This window comes from Oncorhynchus clarkii, chromosome 10, assembly GCF_045791955.1.
Source record: "Oncorhynchus clarkii lewisi isolate Uvic-CL-2024 chromosome 10, UVic_Ocla_1.0, whole genome shotgun sequence".
NCBI classification, from domain to species: Eukaryota; Metazoa; Chordata; class Actinopteri; order Salmoniformes; family Salmonidae; genus Oncorhynchus; species Oncorhynchus clarkii.
In genome coordinates, this window is record NC_092156.1 from 76,058,445 (window position 1) to 76,071,888 (window position 13,444).

General features: G+C 50.3%; 1 protein-coding gene across 1 annotated transcript in view; it reads right to left on the reverse strand.

The window, feature by feature from the left end:
• LOC139419147 (proteasome adapter and scaffold protein ECM29-like) overlaps window positions 1-13,444 on the reverse strand; it is a 51,375-nt gene that overhangs the window by 10,510 nt on the left and 27,421 nt on the right. The window contains exons 28-38 of the mRNA XM_071169113.1: window positions 13,138-13,324; window positions 11,131-11,298; window positions 10,391-10,576; window positions 8,399-8,446; window positions 7,784-7,902; window positions 7,060-7,210; window positions 5,891-6,046; window positions 5,445-5,511; window positions 5,097-5,188; window positions 3,846-3,912; window positions 3,332-3,529 (exon numbers count right to left, since the gene is read on the reverse strand). Coding sequence (XP_071025214.1) covers window positions 3,332-3,529; window positions 3,846-3,912; window positions 5,097-5,188; window positions 5,445-5,511; window positions 5,891-6,046; window positions 7,060-7,210; window positions 7,784-7,902; window positions 8,399-8,446; window positions 10,391-10,576; window positions 11,131-11,298; window positions 13,138-13,324 — 1,439 coding nt within the window. The remainder of the gene's footprint in view (window positions 1-3,331; window positions 3,530-3,845; window positions 3,913-5,096; window positions 5,189-5,444; window positions 5,512-5,890; window positions 6,047-7,059; window positions 7,211-7,783; window positions 7,903-8,398; window positions 8,447-10,390; window positions 10,577-11,130; window positions 11,299-13,137; window positions 13,325-13,444) is intronic.

Sequence of the window (13,444 nt, forward strand, 5' to 3'; positions counted from 1 at the left end):
TTTTACACTATTGGTTAGAGCCTGTAAGTCAGCATTTCACTGTAAGGTCTACTACACCTGTTGGTTAGAGCCTGTAAGTCAGCATTTCACTGTAAGGTCTACTACACCTGTTGGTTAGAGCCTGTAAGTCAGCATTTCACTGTAAGGTCTACACTATTGGTTAGAGGCTGTAAGTCAGCATTTCACTGTAAGGTCTACTACACCTGTTGGTTAGAGCCTGTAAGTCAGCATTTCACTGTAAGGTCTACTACACCTGTTGGTTAGAGCCTGTAAGTCAGCATTTCACTGTAAGGTCTACACTATTGGTTAGAGCCTGTAAGTAAGCATTTCACTGTAAGGTCTACACTGTTGGTTAGAGCCTGTAAGTCAGCATTTCACTGTAAGGTCTACTACACCTGTTGGTTAGAGCCTGTAAGTCAGCATTTCACTGTAAGGTCTACACTATTGGTTAGAGCCTGTAAGTCAGCATTTCACTGTAAGGTCTACACTATTGGTTAGAGCCTGTAAGTCAGCATTTCACTGTAAGGTCTACACTATTGGTTAGAGCCTGTAAGTCAGCATTTCACTGTAAGGTCTACTACACCTGTTGGTTAGAGCCTGTAAGTCAGCATTTCACTGTAAGGTCTACTACACCTGTTGGTTAGAGCCTGTAAGTCAGCATTTCACTGTAAGGTCTACACTATTGGTTAGAGCCTGTAAGTCAGCATTTCACTGTAAGGTCTACTACACCTGTTGGTTAGAGCCTGTAAGTCAGCATTTCACTGTAAGGTCTACACTATTGGTTAGAGCCTGTAAGTCAGCATTTCACTGTAAGGTCTACCCTGTTGGTTAGAGGCTGTAAGTCAGCATTTCACTGTAAGGTCTACACTATTGGTTAGAGGCTGTAAGTCAGCATTTCACTGTAAGGTCTACACTGTTGGTTAGAGCCTGTAAGTCAGCATTTCACTGTAAGGTCTACTACACCTGTTGGTTAGAGCCTGTAAGTCAGCATTTCACTGTAAGGTCTACTACACCTGTTGGTTAGAGCCTGTAAGTCAGCATTTCACTGTAAGGTCTACACTATTGGTTAGAGCCTGTAAGTCAGCATTTCACTGTAAGGTCTACACTGTTGGTTAGAGCCTGTAAGTCAGCATTTCACTGTAAGGTCTACTACACCTGTTGGTTAGAGCCTGTAAGTCAGCATTTCACTGTAAGGTCTACTACACCTGTTGGTTAGAGCCTGTAAGTCAGCATTTCACTGTAAGGTCTACACTATTGGTTAGAGCCTGTAAGTCAGCATTTCACTGTAAGGTTGTATTTAGCGCACATGACAAATTAACTTTGATTTGATTTGATTAGTTAGTGTTGTCTCATCGCTGCAACTCCCGTACGGACTGGGGAGAGGTCGAAGGTCGAGAGCCGCGCGTCCTCCGGTACACGACCCAACCAAGCCGTACTGCTTCTTGACATAATGCTTTAACCCTGAAGACAGCTGCACCAACGCGCCAGACGACCGTGTCAGCATGCACAGCGCCCGGCCCGCCACAGGAGTCGCTAGAGCGCGATGGGACAAGGACGTCCCTGCCCGGCCAAACGCTCCCCTAACCTGGACGACGCTGAGCCAATTGTACGTCCCATGGGTCTCCCGGTCGTGGCCGGATGTAACGGAGCCTGGACTCGAACCCAGAATCTCTAGTGGCACAGCTAACACAGCAATGCAGTGTCTTCGACCAGACACTCTCTCTACAGAGTAGTGACTCTCCACTGTGAGTGTCCAGGTGTGTATTTCTCTGACCAGGTGTGTGTTTCTCTCTCTCTGACCAGGTGTGTGTTTCTCTCCTCTCTCTCTCTGACCAGGTGTGTGTATCTCTCCTCTCTCTCTCTCTCTCTGACCAGGTGTGTGTTTCTCTCCTCTCTCCCTCTCTGACCAGGTGTGTGTTTCTCTCCTCTCTCTGACCAGGTGTGTGTTTCTCTCCTCTCTCTCTCTCGCTCTCTGACCAGGTGTGTGTTTCTCTCCTCTCTCTCTCTGACCAGGTGTGTTTCTCTCCTCTCTCTCTGAGCAGGTGTGTGTTTTCCCACCTCTCTGACCAGGTGTGTGTTTCTTTCCTCTCTCTCTCTGACCAGGTGTGTGTTTCTTTCCTCTCTCTCTCTCTCTGACCAGGTGTGTGTTTATCTCCAATCTCTCTCTCTCTCTCTGACCAGGTGTATGTTTCTCTCCTCTCTCTCTCTGACCAGGCGTGTTTCTCTCCTCTCTCTCTCTGACCAGGTGTGTGTTTCTCTCCTCCCTCTCTCTCTCTATGACCAGGTGTTTGTTCCTCTCCTCTCTCTCTCTCTCTCTCTCTGACCAGGTGTGTGTTTCTCTCTCTCTGACCAGGTGTGTTTCTCTCCTCTCTCTCTCTCTCTGACCAGGTGTGTTTCTCTCTCTCTGACCAGGTGTGTTTCTCTCCTCTCTCTCTCTGACCAGGTGTGTGTTTCTCTCCGCTCTCTCTCTCTGACCAGGTGTGTGTTTCTCTCCTCTCTCTCTTTGACCAGGTGTGTGTTTCTCTCCTCTCTCTCTCTCTGACCAGGTGTGTGTTTCTCTCCTCTCTCTCTCTGACCAGGTGTGTTTCTCTCCTCTCTCTCTCTGACCAGGTGTGTGTTTCTCTCCTCTCTCGCTCTGACCAGGTGTGTGTTTCTCTCCTCTCTCTCTCTGACCAGGTGTGTGTTTCTCTCCTCTCTCTCTCTGACCAGGTGTGTGTTCCTCTCTCTGACCAGGTGTGTTTCTCTCTTCTCTCTCTCTGACCAGGTGTGTGTTTCTCTCCTCTCTCTCTCTCTGACCAGGTGTATGTTCCTCTCCTCTCTCTCTCTGACCAGGTGTGTGTTCCTCTCCTCTCTGACCAGGTGTGTGTTTCTCTCCTCTCTCTCTCTCTGACCAGGTGTGTGTTTCTCTCCTCTCTCTCTCTGACCAGGTGTGTGTTTCTCTCCTCTCTCTCTCTCTGACCAGGTGTGTGTTTCTCTCCTCTCTCTCTCTGACCAGGTGTGTGTTTCTCTCCTCTCTCGCTCTGACCAGGTGTGTGTTTCTCTCCTCTCTCTCTCTGACCAGGTGTGTGTTTCTCTCCTCTCTCTGACCAGGTGTGTGTTACTCTCCTCTCTCTCTCTGACCAGGTGTGTGTTCCTCTCCTCTCTCTCTCTCTGACCAGGTGTGTGTTTCTCTCTCTGACCAGGTGTGTTTCTCTCTTCTCTCTCTCTGACCAGGTGTGTGTTTCTCTCCTCTCTCCTCTCTGACCAGGTGTGTGTTCCTCTCCTCTCTGACCAGGTGTGTGTTCCTCTCCTCTCTGACCAGGTGTGTGTTCCTCTCCTCTCTCTCTCTGACCTGGTACGTGTTCCTGCCAGACTTCGTTCCACAGCGTGGCGTCGTGGCTCTCTCCCTTCTCCTCGTCTGGTCCCGGCGCCTGGTGCATACCCAAGAAGGCTAGCGGCAACGCTACCACCGCATGCCCCTTCAGGACATCAGGGCTGTAGTGGCTGATAGCGTGGACCGTCAGGGCGCACGACGACCTGTACACCGGCTCTGAGGGGGGACAAAGAGCCATGTCATCTTTAGAGACTGAATAGACGCTGTCAATGTCAATCCTCGACAGCAGGGCTGTCCAACTCACTTCCTGGACGGCCACTGAGTTTTGTTCGTCCTTTCGGTTTAAAAAGAGACAGACAACCAGGTCACGAGAGTTCCTAACTAAATCAACTACCAAGAGAATTCCCGCAGACGCTCGGGCCCTCCAGGAAGTGAGCCGGACACCGCTGATCTAGGAGCAGTGTCTCGTGGTTGTTTTGGGGAACTGGGCAATAAGAGGAGGAAGTAGACGGGACACATCCTGTTGTCTCACCTTCTTTCTCCAGGTACCAGGTGTTGAGTTTCAGTAGGAGTTTCTCTACACTGCTGTCCTTCGCTGTCTGAGGAGACAAGACAGTTCGAATTAATACAACCAGTCCTGACTTCAGGTTATATATATATATATATATATATATATATATATATATATATATATATTAACTAACTGATGTCCTTCGCTGTCTGAGGAGACAAGACAGCTCTATTAATACAACAGTCAGGTGAATGAAACCAGTCCTGACTTCAGGTTAAACGAGTCACATGACACCGGGGAGGGAAAATGGCAAATTGGTCCCAATTTGGACATTTCCACTTAGGGGTGGAAGCGGTTTAGACATTAATGTCTGTGTGTTGACTTATACAAGCTGTACACTCACTACTTTACACTGTTATACAAGCTGTACACTCACTACTTTACACTGTTATACACTCACTACTTTACACTGTTATACACTCACTACTTTACACTGTTATACACTCACTACTTTACACTGTTATACAAGCTGTACACTCACTACTTTACACTGTTATACAAGCTGTACACTCACTACTTTACACTGTTATACAAGCTGTACACTCACTACTTTACATTGTAGCAAAGTGTCATTTCTTCAGTGTTGTCACATGAAAAGATATACTCAAATATTTACACAAATGTGAGGGGTGTACTCACTTTTGTGATATATACACACACACACACACACACACACACACACACACACACACACACACACACACACACACACACACACACACACACACACACACAGTGGGGCAAAAAAGTATTTAGTCAGCCACCAATTGTGCAAGTTCTCCCACTTAAAAAGATGAGAGAGGCCTGTAATTTTCATCATAGGTACACTTCAACGATGACAGACAAAATGAGAAAAAAATCACATTGCAGGATTTTTTTATGAATTTATTTGCAAATTATGGTGGAAAATAAGTATTTGGTCACCTACAAACAAGCAAGATTGCAGTCAAAGGACACCAGAAACAAAATTGTAGACCTGCACCAGGCTGGGAAGACTGAAGACTAAAATTACAGGCCTCTCTCATATTTTTAAGTGGGAGAACTTGCCCAATTGGTGGCTGACTAAATACTTTTTTTGCCCCACTGTGTGTGTGTGTGTGTGTGTGTGTGTGTGTGTGTGTGTGTGTGTGTGTGTGTGTGTGTGTGTATGTATGTGTGTGTATATATAAACTAACACTGATGCAGTTAGTTAGATAACACCATCCTACTCACCCTGACTAGATGTCCCAGAGCGAAGGAGAAGGCTTTCTGGACCACACTGCTACGGTCATGGATCCCATTCAGTAGGGCACTCATCAGTTTACCTGTCTCACACACACACACACACACAGAGACACACACACACAGAGACACACACACACACACACACATCATGACAGAGACAGTAAAGAAGGCCCAGTCCAGGGAAACCAGTCCATAGAGGAGAGGTTGTAGTGAACTGACCAAGACAGAACCCCCTACTCCATCTCTCCATTTTTCCTTCTGGCTGTTGACCAGACAGGACATCTGGGGGGTCGGTACGGTAAAGTCTACCTGTACCCCAGAGGGTAATGTGGTTACCTGAGTAGGGGGTGAGGTCCTGGGGACACTGGACGGTGAGGGACACGATCACACTGGCACAACCACCCTGGAACAACAGAGGAGACACTGGTATTGTGACATTAATTCAGATTCAGACTGTTTACTGGTCACATGTTCAGGGCTGCAGGGGGGGGTAACACCAGTTGGGAGGCAGGGTAACACCAGTTGGGAGGCAGGGTAACACCAGTTGGGAGGCAGGGTAACACCAGTTGGGGGGCAGGGTAACACCAGTTGGGGGGCAGGGTAACACCAGTTGGGGGGCAGGGTAACACCAGGCGGGAGGGGGGGCCATAGGGGGAGCATTAAGACACAATATGCAGTTTATCACCAAGGAAAACAGCGGAGGATTTGACTTCCCGACAACGTGTCCAACTCGTCAGGCTGAGACACGGTTCAGTATTCAGGTTGGTGAGAGAGGGTGTTACCTTGGTGCCCAGACCCACTCCACTCTTCAGTAGCTCACAGAGTCTGGGGACCAGCTCCCCCAGAACAGACACGTCCAGGTGCTGCAGACACATGTTGATGGTCTCCATCATGGGTGAGGACTTGGCAGCACTGAGTCTGGCAGCATCCATGGCACTCTGGAGAAACAGAGAGAGAGAGAGAGAGGGAGACAGAGAGAGAGGGAGACAGAGAGAGAGGGAGAGAGACAGACATACAGAGAGACAGAAAGACAGAGAGACAGAGAGACCGTCAATTACTGCCGATAATCACACCTCTGGAGAAACGGCAGTTATAGTCTGTGTGTGGTATGTACCATCTCCTGCTCGAAGGCTGAGGTTTAGTAGGTGTGTTCTCTCTGTGTGTACGTTACCTTCTCCTGCTCCGTGGCTCGGAGGCTGAGGTTTAGTAAGTGTGTTCTCTCTGTGTGTACGTTACCTTCTCCTGCTCCGTGGCTCGGAGGCTGAGGTTTAGTAGGTGTGTTCTCTCTGTGTGTACGTTACCTTCTCCTGCTCCGTGGCTCGGAGGCTGAGGTTTAGTAGGTGTGTTCTCTCTGTGTGTACGTTACCTTCTCCTGCTCCGTGGCTCGGAGGCTGAGGTTTAGTAAGTGTGTTCTCTCTGTGTGTACGTTACCTTCTCCTGCTCCGTGGCTCGGAGGCTGAGGTTTAGTAGGTGTGTTCTCTCTGTGTGTACGTTACCTTCTCCTGCTCCGTGGCTCGGAGGCTGAGGTTTAGTAGGTGTGTTCTCTCTGTGTGTACGTTACCTTCTCCTGCTCCGTGGCTCGGAGGCTGAGGTTTAGTAGGTGTGTTCTCTCTGTGTGTACGTTACCTTCTCCTGCTCCGTGGCTCGGAGGCTGAGGTTTAGTAGGTGTGTTCTCTCTGTGTGTACGTTACCTTCTCCTGCTCCGTGGCTCGGAGGCTGAGGTTTAGTAGGTGTGTTCTCTCTGTGTGTACGTTACCTTCTCCTGCTCCGTGGCTCGGAGGCTGAGGTTTAGTAAGTGTGTTCTCTCTGTGTGTACGTTACCTTCTCCTGCTCCGTGGCTCGGAGGCTGAGGTTTAGTAGGTGTGTTCTCTCTGTGTGTACGTTACCTTCTCCTGCTCCGTGGCTCGGAGGCTGAGGTTTAGTAAGTGTGTTCTCTCTGTGTGTACGTTACCTTCTCCTGCTCCGTGGCTCGGAGGCTGAGGTAGTTGAGGACCTGTGGCTCCAGGACACTGAGAGCCTCCAGGAGTGCTGGGATCAGACGAGGGGCGTGGGGCTTCAACCTATTACCAGCTGTCTTAGACACCTTCACCAAGGTCTGGATACTGGAGGGAGGAGGGCTGCTTAACTGCTACGGCCAACAATGTCTCTAAAAGTTTTACATTTCATTCATATAGAGAGAGAGAGAGAGAGACCGAGAGCGCGAGAGAGAGACCACAGAGCGAGAGAGAGAACAGAAAGAGCGAGAGACCGACAGACCGAGCGAGAGAGAGAGAGAGACCGACAGAGCGAACAGAAAGAGCGAGAGACCGACAGACCGAGCGAGAGAGAGAGAGAGACCGACAGAGCGAGAGAGAGAGAGCGAGAGACCGACAGAGCGAGAGAGAGAGAGCGAGAGACCGACAGAGCGAGAGACCCGACAGAGCGAGAGACCCGACAGAGCGAGAGACCCGACAGAGCGAGAGACCCGACAGAGCGAGAGACCCGACAGAGCGAGAGACCCGACAGAGCGAGAGACCCGACAGAGCGAGAGACCCGACAGAGCGAGAGACCGACAGAGCGAGAGACCGACAGAGCGAGAGACCGACAGAGCGAGAGACCGACAGAGCGAGAGAGAGAGACCGACAGAACGATAGATCATATACAGAGACCAATGAACACACATGTGGAGGCGTTACCTGAGAGAGCGGACCTCAGGCACGTTGCTGACAATGCCTTTATCCAGGAGGGTTGGTAACAGAACAGCTACAGTCCTCTGGGCTGCTAAACCTGACGACTCACACATCCTAGTACACACCTGGAGACAGAGAGAGATTAATGTCACACACACACACACACACACACACACACACACACACACACACACACACACACACACACACACACACACACACCTGGAGACAGAGAGAGATTAATGTCACACACACGCACACACCTGGAGACAGACAGAGATTAATGTCACACACACACACACACACACCTGGAGACAGAGAGATTAATGTCACACACACACACCTGGAGATGTCACACACACACACCTGGAGATGTCACTCACACACACACACCTGGAGATGTCACACACACACACCTGGAGATGTCACACACACACCTGGAGATGTCACACACACACCTGGAGATGTCACACACACACCTGGAGATGTCACACACACACCTGGAGATGTCACACACACACCTGGAGATGTCACACACACACCTGGAGATGTCACACACACACCTGGAGATGTCACAAACACACCTGGAGATGTCACACACACACAGTAAAGCCTCCTTACCTTACTCAGTGTTTTGAGGGTTATATCAGCAGCCTTCCTGACAGACTCCTGTTAGACAGACAATACACAGGTCAGCACAACAACCTCACAGACACAACCCCCCCCCCCCCCCCCAGCTATAATAACCCATCCGACGCCCCCCCCCAGGTATAATAACCCATCTGACGCCCCCCCCAGCTATAAAAACCCATCTGACGCCCCCCAGCTATAACAACCCATCTGACCCCCCCCCCAGCTATAATAACCCATCTGACCCCCCCAGCTATAATAACCCATCTGACGCCCCCCCCCCCAGCTATAATAACCCATCCGACGCCCCCCCCCCCCAGCTATAATAACCCATCCGACACCCCCCCCCCAGCTATAATAACCCATCCGACCCCCCCCAGCTATAATAACCCATCCGACGCCCCCCCCCCCAGCTATAATAACCCATCCGACGCACCCCCCCCAGCTATAATAACCCATCCGACGCACCCCCCCCAGCTATAATAACCCATCCGACGCACCCCCCCCAGCTATAATAACCCATCCGACGCACCCCCCCCAGCTATAATAACCCATCCGACGCACCCCCCCCAGCTATAATAACCCATCCGACGCACCCCCCCCAGCTATAATAACCCATCCGACGCCCCCCCAGCTATAATAACCTATCCGACGCCCCCCCCCAGCCATAATAACCCATCCGACGCCCCCCCCCAGCCATAATAACCCATCCGACGCCCCCCCCCCCCAGCTATAATAACCCATCTGACGCCCCCCCCCCCAGCTATAATAACCCATCCGACGCCCCCCCCCCAGCTATAATAACCCATCCGACGCCCCCCCCAGCTATAATAACCCATCCGACGCCCCCCCCAGCTATAATAACCCATCCGACGCCCCCCCCCAGCTATAATAACCCATCCGACGCCCCCCCCCCCCCAGCTATAATAACCCATCCGACGCCCCCCCCAGCTATAATAACCCATCCGACGCCCCCCCCAGCTATAATAACCCATCCGACGCCCCCCCCCAGCTATAATAACCCATCCGACGCCCCCCCCCCCCCCAGCTATAATAACCCATCCGACGCCCCCCCCCCCCAGCTATAATAACCCATCTGACGCCCCCCCCAGCTATAACAACCCATCTGACGCCCCCCCCTCAGCTATAACAACCCATCTGATGCCCCCCCCCAGCTATAACAACCCATCTGATGCCCCCCCCCCCAGCTATAACAACCCATCTGACGCCCCCCCCCCCCCAGCTATAACAACCCATCTGATGCCCCCCCCAGCTATAACAACCCATCTGATGCCCCCCCCCAGCTATAACAACCCATCTGACGCCCCCCCCCCCCCCCAGCTATAACAACCCATCTGACGCCCCCCCCTCAGCTATAACAACCCATCTGATGCCCCCCCCCAGCTATAACAACCCATCTGATGCCCCCCCCAGCTATAACAACCCATCTGACGCCCCCCCCCCCCAGCTATAACAACCCATCTGACGCCCCCCCCTCAGCTATAACAACCCATCTGATGCCCCCCCCCAGCTATAACAACCCATCTGATGCCCCCCCCCCCCAGCTATAACAACCCATCTGATGCCCCCCCCCAGCTATAACAACCCATCTGACGCCCCCCCCCCCCCAGCTATAACAACCCATCTGACGCCCCCCCCCCCCCCCCCCAGCTATAACAACCCATCCGACGCCCCCCCCCCAGCTATAACAACCCATCTGACGCCCCCCCCAGCTATAACAACCCATCTGACGCCCCCCCCAGCTATAACAACCCATCTGATGCCCCCCCCCCCCCCAGCTATAACAACCCATCTGATGCCCCCACCCCCCCCAGCTATAACAACCCATCTGATTCCCCCCCCCAGCTATAACAACCCATCTGATGCCCCCCCCCCAGCTATAATAATATAATATAATAGGAATAGTCTGTTTGTGGTTGTGTGTGTTTACAGCTGTGTGTGTGTGTGTGTGTGTGAGAGCACCTTGATGTCGTCCAGAACCCTGAACAGGGTCTCCCAGATCTCCTCCAGGTGGTCGATGAGGTCGTCGGCGTTGCGTCCTCGGATGAGGTCGTTGAGAGCGAGGCAGGCGGACTCCCGGGCCCTCCAGATGTTATTGGTCAGGTTAGATATCACATCCTGGAGGATCTCCTTCAGATACTTATCCACCTGGGGGTGGGGGAGGGGGGGGGGGGGTTAGAGAGAGAGAGAAAGAGGGGGGTAGAGAGAGGGGGAGGTAGACAGGGAGGGGGTAGAGAGAGGGGGGTAGAGAGAGAGGGGGGTAGAGAGAGAGGGGGGTAGAGAGATGGAGAGAAGGTGAGTGCGCGATTGTGTATTTCTAGAACATGGTAGTGTGTGTGTGTGTGTGTACCGTGGTAATGTGTGTGTACCGTGGTAATGTGTGTGTGTACCGTGGTAATGTGTGTGTGTGTGTACCGTGGTAATGTGTGTGTGTGTGTGTGTACCGTGGTAATGTGTGTGTACCGTGGTAATGTGTGTGTGTGTGTGTACCGTGGTAATGTGTGTGTGTACCGTGGTAATGTGTGTGTGTGTGTGTGTACCGTGGTAATTTGTGTGTGTACCGTGGTAATGTGTGTGTGTGTGTGTACCGTGGTAATGTGTGTGTGTGTGTACCGTGGTAATGTGTGTGTGTGTGTGTGTGTACACCGTGGTAATGTGTGTGTGTGTGTGTGTGTACACCGTGGTAATGTGTGTGTGTGTACCATGTTCTTGTCAGTGACCAGAGCATCCCAGATGGAGGTCATGGCCGTCCTGATGCCCAGGTTGGGATCAAACTGGTATCGGTACAGACGTGGTACCAGCTGGGGCAGGTAGGGGGCGAGCTGCTCTCCTGCCTTCGCTGCTATGATGTTGAACCCAAACGCTGCTCCCTGGCAGAGAAAGAAGTGAAAAGAGAGAAAGAAAGAGAGAGACAGAGAGAGAAAAAGAGAGGAGAGAAAAAGAGAGACAGAGAGAGAAAAAGAGAGGAGGGAGAGAAAAAGAGAGGAGGGAGAGAAAAAGAGAGGAGGGAGAGAAAAAGAGAGGAGGGAGAGAAAAAGAGAGGAGGGAGAGAAAAAGAGAGGAGAGAGAGAAAAAGAGAGGAGAGAGAGAAAAAGAGAGGAGAGAGAGAAAAAGAGAGGAGAGAGAGAAAAAGAGAGGAGAGAGAGAAAAAGAGAGGAGAGAGAGAAAAAGAGAGGAGAGAGAGAAAAAGAGAGGAGAGAGAGAAAAAGAGAGGAGAGAGAGAAAAAGAGAGGAGAGAGAGAAAAAGAGAGGAGAGAGAGAAAAAGAGAGGAGAGAGAGAAAGAGAGGAGAGAGAGAAAAAGAGAGGAGAGAGAGAAAAAGAGAGGAGAGAGAGAAAGAGAGGAGAGAGAGAGAAAAGAGAGGAGAGAGAGAAAAAGAGAGGAGAGAGAGAAAAAGAGAGGAGAGAGAGAAAAAGAGAGGAGAGAGAGAAAAAGAGAGGAGAGAGAGAAAAAGAGAGGAGAGAGAGAAAAAGAGAGGAGAGAGAGAAAAAGAGAGGAGAGAGAGAAAAAGAGAGGAGAGAGCGAAAAAGAGAGGAGAGAGCGAAAAAGAGAGGAGAGAGCGAAAAAGAGAGGAGAGAGAGAAAAAGAGAGGAGAGAAAAAGAGAGGAGAGAAAAAGAGAGGAGAGAAAAAGAGAGGAGAGAGAGAAAAAGAGAGGAGAGAGAGAAAAAGAGAGGAGAGAGAGAAAAAGAGAGGAGAGAGAGAAAAAGAGAGGAGAGAGAGAAAAAGAGAGCAGAGAAAAAGAGAGCAGAGAAAAAGAGAGCAGAGAAAAAGAGAGGAGAGAGAGAAAAAGAGAGGAGAGAGAGAAAAAGAGAGGAGAGAGAGAAAAAGAGAGGAGAGAGAGAAAAAGAGAGGAGAGAGAGAAAAAGAGAGGAGAGAGAGAAAAAGAGAGGAGAGAGAGAAAAGAGAGGAGAGAGAGAAAAAGAGAGGAGAGAGAGAAAAAGAGATGAGAGAGAGAAAAAGAGAGGAGAGAGAGAAAAAGAGAGGAGAGAGAGAAAGAGAGGAGAGAGAGAAAAAGAGAGGAGAGAAAAAGAGAGCAGAGAAAAAGAGAGAGGAGAGAGAGAAAAAGAGAGGAGAGAAAAAGAGAGCAGAGAAAAAGAGAGAAAAAGAGAGGAGAGAGAGAAAAAGAGAGGAGAGAGAGAAAAAGAGGAGAGAGAGAAAAAGAGAGGAGAGAGAGAAAAAGAGAGGAGAGAGAGAAAAAGAGAGGAGAGAGAGAAAAAGAGAGGAGAGAGAGAAAAAGAGAGGAGAGAGAGAAAAAGAGAGGAGAGAGAGAAAAAGAGAGGAGAGAGAGAAAAAGAGAGGAGAGAAAAAGAGAGAAAGAGAGGAGAGAGAGAAAAAGAGAGGAGAGAGAGAAAAAGAGAGGAGAGAGAGAAAAAGAGAGGAGAGAGAGAAAAAGAGAGGAGAGAGAGAAAAAGAGAGGAGAGAGAGAAAAAGAGAGGAGAGAAAAAGAGAGCAGAGAAAAAGAGAGAAAAAGAGAGGAGAGAAAAAGAGAGAAAGGAGAGTGATCACCACTAGTGACAAAATCTACTGAGTGTTTGAAAAGTAACAACAAGTCAAATCAGGTCTCTGAATGTGTCGTTATTTTGATTAGAATCTGTTCAAAGACAACAACAACAACCAGTTTTAATTCATGTTTCTAATACAATGTTGTTTTTTCTCAACCTATTCATTCATATTATTACACAAGCTACATGTTCACTTCCTGGTTGTACCTTGCGGGAATTCCACATGGCGTGGTGATTGGCTAGGTTCATGAACTTGTAGACCAGATCCGGTTGGTTGAGGTCACTGGCCAATGAGCACAGCTCCTTGTAGGTGGAGAGTCCGTGTCCGTCCGGTGCTTTCCCCAGAGCCTCTCCCTGGAACACCTCAGTGTCCTCCGACACAGCATGCTTCACCCTGAAAACGTCAACAACACGACGCTACATGTTTAGTACGGGCTGATTAAAAAAGGTGACCGATAGCAACAGTCCTCGGTGTCCTCCGACACGGCATGCTTCACCCTGAAAACGTCAACAA